The following is a 17976-nucleotide window of genomic DNA, read 5'->3' on the forward strand; positions in this document are numbered from 1 at the left end:
CTATCTTCTAGAATTTGATTCCCCTTATCTCTTTCCCTAATACCATATTCAATGAATTTGGTCATGATCAATTCGAGCTCTTCCATGGCAACACTTGGCAGGGCATCAAACTGTAGCTCTATCACATCCAACTCCTCGGTGTATGCTTCAAAGGTCTTCTCCCACTTTTCTTGTTGTCTTTGGAGGTGATTCATGAATATCATGAAAGAAAGGATTTCATTCAGCTGGTTTTCCTTGATAGATTCTAACCCCTGAAAATAAGTGGCCTTCACTTTCTCCTTCAATTCTTCTAAATTCAAACCATCAACCTCACTCATTTCCTTCCCTAATAGTTCCTCCAAGGACATAAGGATCTTTGATTATATCTCCTTGATGGATCCTTCTATCTTCTCACAGTCCCTTTTCATTCTATCAAGTGTTGCTTTAGTCATCATCAAGGAACTATACCAATGGTTGAAATCATAGATGTTTCCTTCTTCAATTACATTTTCTTGAATTAACGTTTGCATAAGAGTCCCCTTTAATATCTTGAGGCGAGGAATTGTCTTATCTTGTGCCATTGGAAAATCTCCCCATTGGTCTTCCACACTTTGGATTCTTCCCTTAAACAATACTATCTCATCATATATTTGAACAAATCCTTGCAAAAACTCTTCAACTTATCTTGAAATATTTTCGTTCCACTTCCTTCTTGATTTGTGTTCCTCATGGCTTCAAAACTTTCAAATGATTCCTGTAGAATGGAGATTGGTGGGACAAATGTATCATCCTCCTGCCTTACTAGTTTCATCAACCATTGTATGAACTCCTTTAATCTCATATTCTCCAATTCCAACTTATCTTTCTTCTCTTCCGTTTTGTTGAGTCTTTCTTGGATTGCCCTAGCAGAATCATTTAACTCTTGAAATTCTTGCTCTTTTGTTGTTGGTCCGAGATCAAGTGTTGTAACCTCATATTCCATTGGAGTGATTACCTCTCTTGGCTTATCAAGCATCGAAACTGCCACTTGCAGAATACATGATCCTAAACAGTCTCTTGTGATATGGGAGAACTTCTTTGCCTTCTTTTGTTCCTTAGTTTTGCCAACCTTGCAAAGAAATCATCTATGTCTTCAATGGGTTGAACTTCTTCTAATAGTTTCATAATCCTTCCTTCTTTCAACCAATCAAGTGTTGTAGATAGCTCTATTCCATCTTCTAGCTGACTATTATCATTGATTCCTCTCAAGGCCGAAATGTTGACTTCATCTAGTTATTCATTTGTGTTTTGGTTAGAATTTCCCAAATCCTCCCCTGCAACTGCCTCTTCCACCTCAAGACGATTGATAATCAATGATGCTCAATCTTGAGAGGGCATTCATTGTCATGATCTCGAAATTTCATTCCATGTTCCAATCTCGAGTCATTCTCTGCAATGGAAGTTTGATTCATTTCCAATTCTCCAACTGATGAAGTGCTTGTAATTGATTGAGTAGCACCTGTTTTTTATTTTTTACGTCAAGATTCCACACTAGCAACCTCCTTTCCCATAATTCTTCCTGCTTGAGGACTCTCAGTAGTATCCTTTCTTTTCCTGGAGACTCAAACTTCTCCCTCACTGTTTCTTTGTTCGTTACTTTTTGTTGCTTCATCTTCATCAGAAGAAGAATCCTCATCATCTGCCATACCAAATGTAAGGGGTATACCTTGATTTCTCAACTTGTCAATTTGTTGGTCGATCCACCATCTTGAATTATCTATCACCTCTTTCATCAATGTGTTTATATTTGTAAGCTCAAGTTGTGAGTAGCTTGGTGCTAGGATAGGTTTATCTTTTTCTTGCTCGTATTGGGGCAATACATACTCTCCATTATCTTTCACTTGATCAGGAACTAGAAAAACATTGCATCTTTTAATGAAGTCAACTGACATCCTGGACCACATCTTTCTTCTAACTGCAAATTCATCCGTGAGGTTTGCCCAATAATCTTCTAGGTCGACTCTATGCTTGTAACTTTTCTTTTCCTCTATATGAATCCTATGATGAGGATCAAAGTATGATCTAGGCTTGTATATACCAAGTTGATAAAACTACAATTTTGTATTAGCTATCTCATCTGCTTGGACTGTATGACATGTCTCAAACATCTTGCCAACTGAGATAGGAAAGGATACCCTGCATCTATGCTTTTCCTTCTAAATAAAATCAAATTTGGATAACTGCCTTACCACTTCAAGTAACACCATCTTATCAGTTGGATATCTTGGAAGCTTGTATGGATGGTATGTGCACCCCTAGATTCTTATGTATGTAAATATGTAATGTCCCCTATTTATACACTGTCAATTACCAAGAGCAACATCTATGTTACTACCTTCTATTGCTATTAATTGAGCATAACTAACTAATTCTTTGTAATATGACTTATGATGTCATTAAAAACCATGCCTAAACCCAAACCAATCTGACCCTATTCCCAGAAGAGGGCTTGGCTGCCTAGGGTGCTTGACACCATCTCAATGTAACCCAGATTACTGGAACTCAGTCCATTCACCCTTGGGGCCTGCAGCCCAGATTTCAGGAGTCCTTTCACCCTTGGGATTCATCTTTCATGAGTTGGTTTTACTCTACCCATCCCTAACAGCACCCATCTCCCTTTGGGAACAGAAGGTATAGAACTGGTTGTGATTTAGGACAGTTTAAGAACATATTATTGATGTCTCTGATATTACATAATTATCAATCTGAATTGTCTTATTTGTTTATCTTATTATTGACACTTCAATGTAAGCATTGTTCATATACCACAGATTTAATATATTTGATAGTAACAGTGTTCCTTGATATATATATCTATATTTTTTATGGATTCAGTATCACTGGTAATATAACATATATATATATACATTTATATTTAATATATTTATATAGTTTTATTTATTTTTAGATATTATTAATATATATATATATATATGTATGTATATTAATGTAGAACAATTAGCAGATTATGTTATAATTATAATTATTATATTATTATCTGTAATTTATATCATTATTAAATTCTGCATAATAACATTATCAGGCTTCATTTATTAAGCATACATATTAAGCACATCCCCATGCATACCACCAAGAACAAGGATGTTATTGCCTGTAACTTAATAACAATTCTGATCTGATATGTTTGATTCCCCTGTATTATCTTTGTTGGCAGACTTAATGATCTTTTCTTATCGATAGTCCATTCCTTCCCTTTGGATCTGCAAAGTCTATATCCTAAATTCCCTTTCCCGTCACTTCCTCCTCCTTGAATATCTTGTTACCTCTTGGAGGAGAGGTGACCCTTGTGAGGAGACGTGTTTCTTCCTTAATCACTTGATTAATTACATGCTTCTTTTCCTTGATCGCATCTCTCATCAACAACTTTAATTATCTTATGCTTCTGTTCTAGTTGTTCATGCTAAGAAACTCTGCTGAGATGAATGGAATCGGTGTTTGTAGTCACTGGTCGACTTCAAACATAGGAAGGTGGAAGGAATAATAACAGCACGACAATTTTAAGACTCTTCTTCGTTGCACTGTTACTTCAAATGCAAAGTGGTTGTCGGACTTCACAAGACTGAGAATATTGCACAAACCATCACAATAAAATATCCGATCTTTCCATGCCCACCGATTAACTCCACTGTTATAGAGATGTCGGATACCAAAACTCTTACTGAGTAATATCAACTTCTAAGTATGTAGTGTAAACATTCAGTATATGAATCGCATCCAATGGGTACTATTGTTAATTATGATTTGTCATCCTTCCCTCATTACAACCTTAGGTATATGTTAATCAGAACGGTGCCAGTAAAGGAATATTTCATTCAATCAATACTAATCGGTACTATATAATATCCTCTTTGATGATTTTGATGTGTGTAAACCGTTCTAAGAATCAGTGCTGGTTAGGTGACAATTTTCTTTGTGTGGATGTTACTTAATTTACTTGGTGAGGCTATGACTATTGGTGTCATGGCAGGGGTTGTTTACCCTCTCAAGTGAATAACTTAAAGCACACAGATAAAACACGTAGTGCAGAATAATAATGCCATAGATATCAGATGTAATATAAGAGATGTTATTCCATTCCTCCTCCTCATTACAAGTTACATTCCGAAGTATATAAAGATACCGAGAGGGTGCGAGCGCCAACCGTCGCACCGCAACGACCACCCCTCGGTTGCCAACTAACCAAAACAATTACACATAATTAACTAGTCTTATGTTTGTGTACAATAATGCCGCTAACATCATCCCCCCCAAAAGAAAAGAAGTCGTCTCCGGACAACTTAATACAAAATAGAGATGACATTAAACAGAACTGCTGACGCCAATCGAGCCCGAAACTTATACACCTGCTGCGTCCTCGCCTGAAAACCCTTTTCTACTACCATCCGATGCTCAAGTGCGGATTTCACCATTAGTGCTTCCTTTGACATCACAATCCTCCTGTGCCTAAACCAAACTTGTCTGCAAAACATGCTTTTCAGTCTCAGCCTCCACCAACTGCTACTCAAATGATACTGTCTCCCTAGCCAATTTGTCCTTGATAGCCACCGGCGTTGCCCTCTCAGCATTCAACTCTTGGGTACGCTGAGCTAAGTCTCACGCTAGTACTTCCTCCAACCTGGTGGTCAGCTCCTCCCAAGCCCTCTCTACATCCACCAAGGCAACCTCACGTCTAGCCGAGACCTACTCCAAGTTCCTCAAAGCGTACCATTCCTGCCTGGAGGTGGCCACAACCCGCTGGCACAAAGGCTAGGAGACACCTCAAATCCTCCATCACACTCCCCAAAGGCTAATAACTGAACTGAATAACTCTCTGGTGTCATACAACTGCACGGACCTACAATGCCTTCCCTCAAACTCTGTTTGTTCCCAACCTCCAAATCCGTCTCCCTCTACGGCTTATGGCTTCCCCGCCAATGCTTAGCTGCAGGCTTCTTTCACAGTACGGACAACCACAACACTTACCGTGACATCTCTAATGCCCTTCGCCCAACTCCAACAAGTGTACTGTAACTCAAAAATAAACTGGGGTCTAGGGGCAGTGCCCTAGGTACCCTCAGAACCACACGAAAGTCCATGGCGTGCATCATTTCTGTGATATTTTAAGATGTCAAAACCCTTCTTCTCCACTCTAATATTTTCAGCGTCCTGGATGTCATCGAATGATTTTTCAACCTGGTCATCGTCATTTTTATTTTTTTTTTTCCACTGTAATGTCCCTGATGGCACCCCGGCCATACAACCTCCCCGTATGGTCAACAACAACACTGACACCTCCAATCGTACGGCCACCTTCCCGTGCGGTCAACACCCCTCCACCGTATGGCTATGTGTTGGTTTGTGTGGGGGTTGCGTGTATGGCTACGTTGTTGTGCGCGTCTCTCCTTTTTTTCTCTTCATCTGTTTTTTGTTTGGCGTGGGCTACGTGTCTTTCTTCGTGCGGGGTTTTTTATTTCTTCTCCTTTGCGTGTGCGGACTTATGCGGGGCTTTTATGTGCGGGTGTCCACCCACGATGGTCCCACCGATTGGTGGTTCTACCGTTGATGGTCCACCGCATGGTGGTCCCACTGTTCGATGGTTCCACTGCCGGTGGTCCACCGCACGGTGACCCCCACCATCGTGCGCCTTTTTTTCTTTCTTTTTTCCAATCGTATGGTCAACTGTCGTACGGACCCGTATGACTGTACGGTGTTTTTTTTTTTTTCCAATTTCCTAATTTAGTTGTCTAGAGAGTCGTCAGCTCGAGTCCCCTGTCTCTAGGATCGCCCTTCATCCTTCTCGGTTTTCCTCGCCCAAGAGTCTCCCGCGTTGGTCCCGTGCCTCTCAAGTCGCCTGCTCGGCCTCTTGAGTCCCCTTCCATCCTCTCGGGTCCCCCTCCGGCCTCTCGGGTGTCCTTCCGACCTCTCGGGTCCCCTACGCGCTTCACGTGGTAGGGTTTCAATTTGGATCCGTTGGTGGCAAGTCTATTTTCAATGGCCATCCGAAGACCTGGAACCACAAATTCTACAGGGACCACGGTCTCCTTCTCGTACATAAGAAGAAGAAGAATAAAGATTTTGAAAGGTGCGGCCTTCCACACAAGGTTCCAATCGTTGTCGACACAATTGATCTGCGGATTATCTACGTCACCGAGGTTTGGGGCGTCTCCCTTCCAATATTCTATGTATTCTGGCAGGTACACCTCCTCTGTTACTTGCTCTGGTTCCTCTACTTCGAGCCTGTAGCTCTGGAACATTTCATAATCCTCCATCTGCCAGTGGAAGAGCCCGTTCAATGACCCCATCTCATCCTCGGAGCACTCTCCTAGTTTGAGAATCCCTTCGTCGTTGAGCTCCCTGCAGCCTCGTCCTTCGTTCCTCAGGTTGCCTTCTCCTTCACCCTCCGATTCCGAAGATGATACCAGTTCCTCACTAACCAACTGTGTCCCGAGTTCTATGATAAACTTCCTTCCTCCATTCTCCATAGACAGAGTGTTCTTCTTCCAGTTGTGGGTGGCCTTGGCTGCCACCAGCCACCCTCTCCCTAAGACCGCATCATACCCTTTTTTCTTTAGTGGGATTACCACGAAGTCCAGTATGAAGGGTTGTGTCCCGATGGTAACTTGTTGGCCCATCAGTGTCCCGATGGGTTTGATTCCATGCTAATCTACTCCAAGCAGATTGAATGTAGATGGCCACAGCATCGACTTCCCCAGCTTCCACCAAGTTTCTTCTGGAAGAACATTCACTCCTGATCCACCATCGACGATGGTATCGGTTAGAATGGTGCCAAGGATACCCATCTCCACAATGGCCGGGTTCCTTCCAGTGTTAACTGCCAGCAACATGGGGTCTATTGCAGACCCCCCAGGAACATCTGTGCGGTGGTTGGTATTGGTGCGTGGTTGGGAGAGATTATTCAGCAACGTCGTTCGCAATTGAGGCATCGTCTAGAGGAGGTCGTGTACCTTCATAGGCACCTCCAGTTTTAATTTTAAAATTTGATTTAGTATAGCATCCTCCGCCTCCGGTCGGCTGGAAGTACTCGCCGTACCCTTCGCCTTCGCCCTTTCTCGTATCTCTTTCTCAATTTCTTCCCGTGCCCTTCGCTTCTCCATCTCCAGGTCTGGGCACATTGCATGTCTGGCTTGGGCGCGGGTTACGGCCAGCACTTCCTCTTCTTTGGTTTCCTCGACATTGAGCAAGTTGACGCCGGACTTCGGGCAGGTGGCGTCTTCGTGGTCTCCCGGTCCGCACCATTTGCACAAATATTGTGTGGCCTCTCCCTTCGGGCAGTCTCGGACGAAGTGCCCCCACTGGCTGCATGCTTTGCATTGTACCATCGGTCGACCTTTGGAGTCGTATTGGATTCGGCTCCTTGTGTTGTTATTGTTGTTATTGTTGTTTCGTCCTCCCCACCGATTATCTCGGTAGCCTCCCAAGGTTGCATTGTTGTTCGCTTGTTGGCCTGTACCCGCTGGTGCGAACGTTGTGGCCTGCTCCGTGAACAGCACCTGGTTCATTTGCGTATTCCGGGTTTTCATGTTGTATGGGCACTCCTTGGTGGAGTGTCCCATCACTTGGCAAATCTCGCAGAATGCCTTCTTCGAGCAAGTACCCTTTGTGTGCCCCTCCTCTTTGCACTCAGTGCACCATATGTCCCCTTCGGTCCGACCAGTGCTTCTCATTGTTTTGAATTCCCTCCTCATTCGCTCCATGTCTTTTTGCAGCGCTTGCACCCGTTTGCTAGCCTTGCTATCGCTGCTGCTTTCCTGTGACGAGTCATCCTCCTCGGACGAGCTATCCTTCTTCTTCTTTTTCTTCGATGTCTTGGTCTCGCTCTTGAGAACCATCGCTCTATTGTATGCGTCTTCGTACGATGTAGGTGGAACGATTTTCATCTTCTTTCGGAGCGAATGCTTTAGTCCCTCCATGAACCATCGCTTTTTCAACCCATCTACTGGTTGACTCTCCATTTTTCCCAATAGTTTGTTCCTTCAGCCGCCGACTATAGGCTCGGACAGTCTCATTCTTGTTCTACTTCGTTCCATAGATCTCGGCGACTATTTCGTTGTCATCTCTCAGGAGGCAGAACTCTATCCCAAACTCCTTCTTTAGGTCGGGCCATGTGCCGACTTTGGCCTTGTCCATATCTGAGTACCAGTCTATGACCACTCCTCTCAAGGTTGCTGGGAATTGTGTTACCCATTCGTCTTGGTCGGTAACACCGTTCGCTGACCATATGGTTTCGCACGTTCAACAATGGCGGACGGGATCTTCCTTCCCGTCGCCATTGAACTTCGACAGTTTTTGTTTACTCCCCATCGATGGGGGTCGTCTTCCTGGAGGTGGCTGTGGCTGTGGCTGTGTGTGGGTGACTAGAGGTACGGTGTTTTGCTTGTCGAGTGTGGCACCTACCGTACGGTTATCCTCCCCTTCGTTGTCACCCATGCCCACTCCTGGCTCCCTTTGGTGATCCTCACTTTGTGGTGTAAGGGATAAGTTTCTAAACCGATCCCAGGTCTCTTCGACTAGATCTCTCCTTAACCTTGTTTCCTCCAGAAACTCTTCTTGGCTCCGCACCCTACGATGTTCTGGCGATGCGTAGAAATTTCCGTCGGCTTCTGCACCCTCCATGACACCTCCTTGGTTCCCCTCAGGCCACCCTTTGGCAGGTCGTCCTTCGGCAAGTTGCCTCAGCCTCCGTCTACGTTCTACTTGCTGCTCCAGAATCAAGGCCCTCTGCACGGCCTCCCACTCATCCGTTTCTGCTTTTTTATTTCTATCTTTATTTAATATATTGGGCATAAATCACTTCCATACATAGCAAACACACGCCATGTACAAAAAAAAAAAAACTTTTATTATTTTTCCTTTCGGCCACAATTTATCTCAACATTGTGCCGAGATTATTACAGGGTTCAATTTCCCCTTCGCCTCTTGCCATCACGCTCTGCATCCCACAATGATTGTTCCGTTTGCGCGTCGTCGGCCTCTGGGTTAATCTCACCGACGGGTAGGCCCATCGTGTCCGTGTGCCATCCGCGTCTTCCGTTCCCGAGTACGTCTAGGCAACGGCACCAAATGTTTACCCTCTTGGGTGAATAACTTAAAGCACACAGATAAAACACGTAATGCAGAATAATAATGCCATAGATATCAGATGTAATATAAGAGATGTTATTCCATTCCTCCTCCTCGTTACAAGTTACATTCCGAAGTATATAAAGATACCAAGGGGGTGCGAGCGCCAACCGTCGCACCGCAACGACCACCCCTTGGTTGCCAACTAACCAAAACAATTACACATAATTAACTAGTCTTATGTTTGTGTACAATAATGCCGCTAACAGGGGTCATGACAAAGTCTAAGTCAAAAAACTGATATTCCATACTTGACAAAGTCTAATTTTAAACCTGAATGTTGAATGCATGCCTTAGAATTCAATTGATCTCCTTAATTGACACACGATTTAGGCTTTGATCTTCGATCAGCCTTTTCTTCTTCCCTCCAATTACTCGATATTTGCCTGAAACTCGCCCTTCAATGCTTGAAAAATCTGATTTAATTCAGAATTCTAAAACCTTGCTGCCTGACTTCGAATTTAGAAATACTTCCTTGGTGCGACTTTGTTTGGGAACTTCGAATTTGAATTGCAATTGAACAGTGCATCTTTCCTTTGCCTTATAGGCACTACACATAAAAGTCGCACCCTTTCCTTTGCCTAACAAGCCTGACTTTTGCACTTTTAAACATTTTTTATTTGCTAATGAAATTTGAATTTGTTTTGCTTGTTAAGACAGCCAGCCCTCCTAGCGCTTTTGCATTTAGATAATTATTAATCAAGGTGGAGCACTCAACAATTAATCTATGTTTTACTTGCCATTCAAGAGTGGAAATTCAACTTGGACAAGGAAGGAGTGGAAAAACAACCAGCACAAGGAAGGAGTGGAAATTCGCCAAGTAGAAGGAAGATTTCCCCCTTCAAAATTAACCTTTTAATCAGCCTTCAATCGCCAAGATTTGCAGTGGAAATTCGCACATGACAAGGAAGATTTCCTTCTCTCATTTTTCATTCAACACTTGATTTGGGCTAGGAGTGGAAATTCCAACCTAACAAGGAAGATTCCACTTTCATTGCCTTAAAATTTCACTTTCCTCTTCCATCATTCAAATTTGACCAAGGGTGGAAAATCGACATGCACAAGGAAGGGTGAAAAATTGACCCCTACAAGGAAGAGTGGAAAACCGACCTCTAGAAGGAAGAGCAGAAAATCACCACATAGAAGGAAGGTTTTGATTTCCTTGTTTTTCATCCTTCTTTGTTCCATTCCACTTGCATTGCTCATGAATTTGCTTGGAGAGTGGAAAATCGACCCACACAAGGAAGGGGTGGAAATTCATGATATACAAGAAAATTTCACTCTTTTGCACCATATTTTGCCTTGTAAATTTTCTCTTAAAGTAGAAAATTGACCTCCACAAGGAAGATCCCACTCTTCAATTGCCTTGAAACAAACTTGATCATTTAACACTTGGTTTCAACTATTCTCCAAAGGGTGGAAAAATGACCCCTAGAAGGAAATTTCCAATTTTCGCTCACCTTGACCTCTCTCCTGACAAATTTGCAACATGACAAAATTTGATAACTCATACAACATATCGACAATATTGATAACATTTACAAAATTGTCTATAATGTGCATTCGCTTCTACCTTCCAATCCTAAGGATCCTTCATCTAGGCTAGCTCAAAGTGCAAATTTTAACCAAAATTCTAAAAGTGAATTGTTCGGAGATCAAGAACTGCCACCAAACTAACAAATCCCTAAAAACCAACCAGGCACCTAAGCAAAAGAGGGGGTCCCCATTTGCAATAGGGCGATGTGTGAAAAGGTCACAACAATACTCAAGATTGTAATAAAAAGGTAAAAATGCTACATACATGCATTCATCCTCTCCTTCACCCTCACTGGTTGAAATATAACATGAACTGAGTTGATAGAGTTGAGGTGACAATTCATATGCCAACTAAGTGGTGTAACCACAATAAAGGAGGAATCATGTTTTACAGATGATATCATGTTTTGCAAGCTATTGTTCTTGATACAGGTAAGGAGTTTTCACCCTTACAAGAAAAATGGCTTTATCCTGATATGTAATGTCCCCTATTAGGAGGTTGTCAATTCCCAAAGGGAAACATATATTACTACCTAGTATATTACATTATTCAAAATAGATAATTAAAGTTGTCCATAATTCATCTTAATATTGTCATTACTCCAGTCCTAATTCTTAATCCCTTCTCATTCTTAATCCCAAAAGAGGGCATTGGCTTGTCTGGGGCACTATGACACCACCTCCCTAATTCAGCCCAGACATCAGGAACATCAGTCCTTTCATCCTTGGGGCTCTTTCATCTTGGAGTGGATTTACTCTATCTCTCCCTGTAATGTCCCCTACCTGATCTATTTAAATATACTAAAATTGATAGATTTTCTTCAATAACTTATTAACAAGTGCTTGTCTATTTTCCTCATTAGCTGATTAATTTCATTATTCATAGTTCTTAATATAGATATCAAACCCTGCTACTACTTCAGTTTTAAGGGAGAAGGGTACATATGTTACCAAAGCGCTTATAGACCAACTACAATAGGTTCCCTCAAAGTTTACAGATCCAAGCCCTTACCTATCTTGGGTCTATACCCTCAAGGCTTATTGGTCGCTGATCGCCACCCTATCTTGGGACTTAACCTATTGCTTGGATTTAGACTGCCCCTCTTTGGAACATCTCAATCCCATCTTCTTAAATACGGAAAGTAATAACATGATTTAGACTATAAGTATATATATTTCTTATGTATTATGAATACGTATATGAAATTAAGTATGACTATCATACATATTGCAGTCCATATTAGTATTACTATTAATTCTGCATAAGAACATTATTGGGCTTCATATATTTAATATTAAGGATACTTATTAAACACATCCCCATGCATACGACCAAGAACAAGGATGTTACTGCCTGTAACTTAATAACAGTTTTGATCTGATCTGATCTGATCCATGGTGCCCTTACTAGATGCTTTTGATTCCTTTCCTTTATATCTCTCAATGTGAGGGAGAGGTCACACCTCTTCATCATGTATGCCCTTTGGCAAGAGACACACCCTTTCACCATTCCCTTTGATAGAGTGCAACTCTTCATTATTTCTGCCCTTTGAAAGGGACACAACCTCACATAATCAGATCTGCACTTATCATTTAAATCAGATCTGCACTTCTCATTTCTAAATTATTCCCCCTCTCAAATGAGGTTCTCTTCTCCCTTTTATATCTCATTGTTGAGGGAGTCACAACCTGTCCTTTCATTTCTTTTGACTTTTCATTAACTTAATTAATTTTTTAATTAATCATATTTAATTATTTTATTTTATATTTTAATTTTATTATTATCATTTATTATTGAATTTTATTTCAAAGTGGGGACATTACACTCCCTAATAGCACCCGTCTCCCTTGGGGAATAGAATTAGAATTGATTAAGTACTTAGACTATGAATATATTTGTCTTTTAATTATTATGAATGTATATAAAATTAAGTATGATTGTCATACATATTGCAGTCTATATTATTAATAATATTAAATTCTGCATAATAAATTTATCAGGCTTCATATAATAAGATACATATTAAGCACATCCCCATGCATACCACCAAGAACAAGGATGTTACTGCCTGTAACTTAATAACAGTTCTGATCTTATCCTATCGGTGGTGATGATATTGGGTGCTTTGATTCCTTTCCTTTACATCTCTCCATGTGAGGGAGAGGTCACACCTCTTCATCATGTATGCCCTTTGGCAAGAGACACACCCTTTCACCATTAGCACCCTTTGAAAGAGTGTAACTCTTCATTATTTCTGCCCTTTGAAAGGGACACAACCTTTCACAATCAGATCTGCACTTCTTATTTAAATCAGATCTGCACTTCTGATTTCCCAAATTATCCCCCCTCAAATGAGGTTCTCTTCTCCCTTTTATATCTCATGTTTGAAGGAGTCACAACTTTTCATTTCACGTCTTTTGACCATTCATTAACTTAATTAAATTTTAATTATATTTAATTGTATTCTTTTATATTTTAATTTTATTTTTATTATTTAGTATTAAATTCTATTTCAAAGTGGGGACATTACATGATAGCAGATCCAAGCTCCGATTGTCACAAAGCACCTCTTACACATTCTATTACTAACAGTTTTTCGAAGCATCTAATCATAGGTTCCAAACCCCAAAGTTCATGCAAATTCATCCCATATTATTATGTGCCTCTGAACTTGTGTTCTCATGTATAAAATCAGGAATGCTATGAGAAAAATATTCACACATTTATGCTATATCACTAAAGTCCCAGCTGAAATTAAAGTCTGTTTCTGTTAATGATGAGAATTCACTCTCTTTTAAACAGAGAATCTGCCTGAGTACAAGTTAAGTCAGGTTAACATCTAAACATCTCCCCTACAGTTACTCCCCACCATTAAGTTGTTATTGCAGATATGTCATAATCTCATTTCTTTGTTATGCTAGTGTGAGGCTTCCAGAAATTTCTCTATTGAAAAGGTCAACATCAATGTCTATGGAACTTATTATCATCTAATACATGAAGACAAAAGAAAGTGAATTGCTAAAAAAAAAGATCACCTTTCAAATAATCAAATTATATGTGACAAGTTTCAACTCTAATAGAAAGGCTGTTGTTTTACTCCAGAAATGAAAAGTATGTAAGTAGATCAAATAAATGGTAGTTTTACCTATTAATAGCATATTTTACATTCTCTATAGTTTCATGCCTTTTCACCCAAATAAGCATGGAGATCCCCATTGTTTGGTGATAAGTAGGGACTGGTTATCAAGTATCTTCCACACTGCAGATGAAACTTATATAAAAAAAATTCAATTACTTGGGGATGTGTGTGCACCCTTGGATTTTCATAGTTAGAATCTTAAAAGCAATACAAAGACTAGAGAGATGTAACAGGAAGAAGCTACTCACCGTGGGGAACAAGCAGTGAAAAATTATCTGCCTCATCCTTGTACAACTCATAATCACCTTCAACCTCTGCCACAAAAAAGTTAATCTCACTATACCTCCTGATACATGAAGGACAACTGACTAAATCAATAGACAATCACAGTTACGATTAAGTAATGCAATACATGTATGCCATTGCTGCCTTGAAACCCTGGTTCAGGGACATGATCCTTCAACCCTTATCTCTTAGTGCCTATATTAATTTACTCCCATACCATATTTCAAAATGGCCTCCCTGTATCGATTACCCCATATCTCCAGCTGTTTGTGGTTTGTAAATAGTTACCAGGTTTGAAAAATTCAAATCATTGTGGAGATCAAAAAGTTTCAGTAATCCATAATTAAAATGAAAAATGGGTAAAATTTCTACAGGAATTGAAAAGTCCAGACCAAATCAGACAAATCCGGTCGGTCCATAAAATCCTGATGTGATGGGACCTAATAACTATGGTTGTGTATGCATATTATGCAATTATTATGGATACACTACAGTGTGTGGCTTCCGCATTCCTTGATTCTGGCAATTCTGAGACTACTTACTACCTAGTAGCCTGCCCTTTGTCCCAGACTTAACAAACTCACTCCTGCTTCAAAAAATTATTTGAACAAACCCCACACATACGAGGCATATTTTAAGAGCCCTTCATACAGTCCATAAACAAAAACAGAATGCAATTATTTGACAACAATACAAGGGTAAGCGATAATAACCTGGTTCCGCTGCCCCTGTTGCTGGACTAACACAAGTAAATGCCGAGAATAAAGAAATAATCTGGCACACAACCTGCCTTCTTCCATTTGTTGAAAGTTGATGGGATGTCACACTATAAATCAAAGGCAATATATAATTAATGAAAACTACAATTATTAATCAACCCACTTGGCAAATAATAACAGAGACGTGATTTCAATTATAACTACAATTTAACAGCAAATGTATTGACTTGCTTGTTGTGTGTCTGCGAACAGCTTATAAATTGCTTCTTTCCATGCTTGAGATTTTTGAAATTACCTGTACAAAAGATCAAAGGCATTCTCAATTAGGCTTAGTTTTAAACGGTTTGAGAGTTTATTTTGCTTTATTTCTTTAACGGGCATTTTCCTATTTGAATTGCTAATAAATTGAAGATCATGTTCATATTTGAATTTGTAACAGACATTTGAAGAGGAATGAAAGAAAAATCAGACTGGGGATTTGGTGTGGCTGACGTGGAGAAAATGAGAAGAGTTTTGGCGACGACGAAATTGAGAGTGCGCTCATAACTTCCATTTTCTTCCAGTTTTCTAAGGATGTGGACTGTGAATATTGATATTGAATTGTGATTCTCTTTGAATGTCTATATTTAAAATAGATAAGGCTTGCCGGTAGTGGCCAAATGAAAAATACCACTGAAGCCGTAGATCAGGGAATTTAATTTTTCTTTTCAAAAATATAAATTATTTTTAAAATAGTGATAAAATCTTTTATCAAAAATATTTTTAGTATAGTTTTAATAATAATTATGATTTAATTTTAATAATGATTATATTTTTAAAATTATAATAATTAAGATAAAAAATTAAACATAATTTTTTCATATTAATTAAAATTTTACTAGAAAAAATAATATAAATTAAAGAAATCTTAATAAATTTTTTATTTCACAAAATAAAGTTAAATAATCGAAATAGTTTTATATTTAAATCTACTTTAAAAACTAAAATATAATAAACAAAAATGTGTAAACAAAACTATATAAAAAATTAAATATTAAGAAAAATTAAAATTAATAATAAATAACAATAGTCTTGATAGATAATAATTTTATTAAGTCAAATTAATTAAATAAAAATAGTAATAATTTTTTTAATTCATTGTAATTTAAATATAATAAAATATGTAGAAAAGTATAATTAGTTTTAAACATATTTATTCAATGAAAACCGTAACTAAAGATAACAAATCAATTTATTTTATTATAACATAACATTTTTTTCACTTATGTAATTATTATTATAAATATATATCCCTTAAAATTTTATATAGTTTGATATTTTTGATACTTTTATTATTTGATTTGATTATAGATCTATTTATGTTATAATAATATATTATTAAAATAATATAACATTATAAACTTCTATAAAATATCTATAATACATATAGCAATATAAAATGCATCACAAAAATAAAGAAAGTTTATCGTTTGTTAAAATGAATAAAGAAATTTCGAACACCTTCCGAAAGCTTAAGGAAACGGACGTCAAATTTTTCTAATGTTAAAAATTGTACAATTAGACTTTGGTAAATAAAAAGATTGAAAAAATTAAAAGTTAAAATTTGTTTGTGATTGGTTCAAATTAATTTTTTTAATAACTAGTTAACTAGAAAAACAAAAAACTCAGTACAATAGTATTGCCTAACAGTAAGTACTAATAAGAGACTTTTAAAGTTGGCAAGGTCAAAAAGGAATTTATGGAACATTATCTAGACCCTCTTAAAATATACTGATTTTCTGCAATTTAATTTTGTGTAACTAATATAAGATTTTTTTTAACTTTTTAAGAGTAGATCTTTTTAGTTTAACATTGAGGTACATTATGAATGTCAAATGCTTTGTTTGGCTAAAAGATATTCACATGGTGTTTTGGTTTAAATATTGAAATGTTTAGAAGACATTTTATAAAATTGACATAAAAAAAAAAGATTTAAATATATTTTTTCAAAAAGAAAAAGTTAAATATTTTTTATATTAAAAAGCAACAAAACAAAGATGATGTCTCAAGTAAGTTAAATGTTATTGTAAAGAGTTATTGTGACATGCTAAAAAAGATAGTTGTTGGAACTAACACTGAAGATACCATTTTATTGGCATATCAAAAATTTATGATGGGGATAATTGTTGATTACGACATTAGTGCACAAGAGACTTGCCATATGTTGCAAAAGCTACCATTAATAAGTTGTAGCCCAGCTTTATTTCACTAAATGTTGGTAAGAAGATTTTGCAACGTGTTGCAAATTCAAGTGATGATAGTGAACTTTCTATCTCATATATTTTAGCTTACACAGAAAGAACTATTGAAATGGAACAAATATTCCTGATAGAATCAACACAAAAACTTTCTTTCAATAGGCACCATAAGAAAGACAAGTGACAAAAACTACAGAAACACACAATCATGAATGTCTACCCGTAGTTCAAATTGCCGCTAAATGAACATGACGAAAATTTTTGAAACATATTGTTGGAGTGAGTTACTTCTATATAAACACTTTTGTAATATCCCTACAGATATAGGAGCATCAAGGGAACACATAATTGCAAATTGGAAATTATTTAAGGCGAATGCTCACTTGCGATGGCATATTAATGGACTCAATGAACATTCCACGGCGCAAAGTAATGAAGACACTGACAATGACAACTTTGAAAGAACAAATAATGTTGACCTATATGAATGGGAGTACCTTTCACAAATGAGTGCATCAAATAACTTCAGCAAAAATAACCTTGAAATATTAGGAAGGCGTGATTACGATATTAACCACAATTGGAACCACATTGTTATTAATGAGCAGCTTGATATTATTGCTTCCATCTTTATTGCCACAAAAAAATTGGAATACCATCCCACCATTTGCGAAACATCGCCTTTGCTTAATGTTGCATACCAATTGGCAGCAAAGCAAAAACTTGCACTTAACATTATTGTTCATCATCATACAACTTCTGATACCATAGCACCTTTACGAATGATTATACTGGGAACGACAGGAACTAGCAAATTGTTTCTAATAGATTGCATTAGGAAAAAAATAAGCATTTCTCAACATGTCAAAGACAATCCACTACTTGTACTAGCTCCAACTG

General features: G+C 38.2%; 1 protein-coding gene across 9 annotated transcripts in view; it reads right to left on the reverse strand.

Annotated features, from left to right (window-relative positions):
• LOC131070973 (psbP domain-containing protein 3, chloroplastic) overlaps window positions 1–15481 on the reverse strand; it is a 167998-nt gene extending 152517 nt beyond the window's left edge. For 3 of the 9 annotated variants that reach the window (XR_009112455.1, XM_058006685.1, XM_058006684.1), the window contains exons 1-4: window positions 15332–15481; window positions 15071–15134; window positions 14834–14946; window positions 14084–14149 (exon numbers count right to left, since the gene is read on the reverse strand). Coding sequence is in view for 5 of the 9 variants with exons in the window: in XM_058006685.1 (XP_057862668.1) it covers window positions 14084–14149; window positions 14834–14946; window positions 15071–15134; window positions 15332–15392 (304 nt within the window). In the remaining 4 variants the exon portion in view is untranslated. Of the gene's footprint in view, window positions 1–14083; window positions 14150–14833; window positions 14947–15070; window positions 15135–15280 lie in introns of all 9 variants that reach the window. The other 6 variants (XR_009112453.2, XR_009112452.2, XM_058006681.2 and 3 more) reach the window with 3 other exon arrangements.
• Window positions 15482–17976: the final 2495 nt, after the last annotated feature.

Source organism: Cryptomeria japonica, chromosome 4 (assembly GCF_030272615.1).
Source record: "Cryptomeria japonica chromosome 4, Sugi_1.0, whole genome shotgun sequence".
In the NCBI taxonomy this organism is placed as follows: Eukaryota; Viridiplantae; Streptophyta; class Pinopsida; order Cupressales; family Cupressaceae; genus Cryptomeria; species Cryptomeria japonica.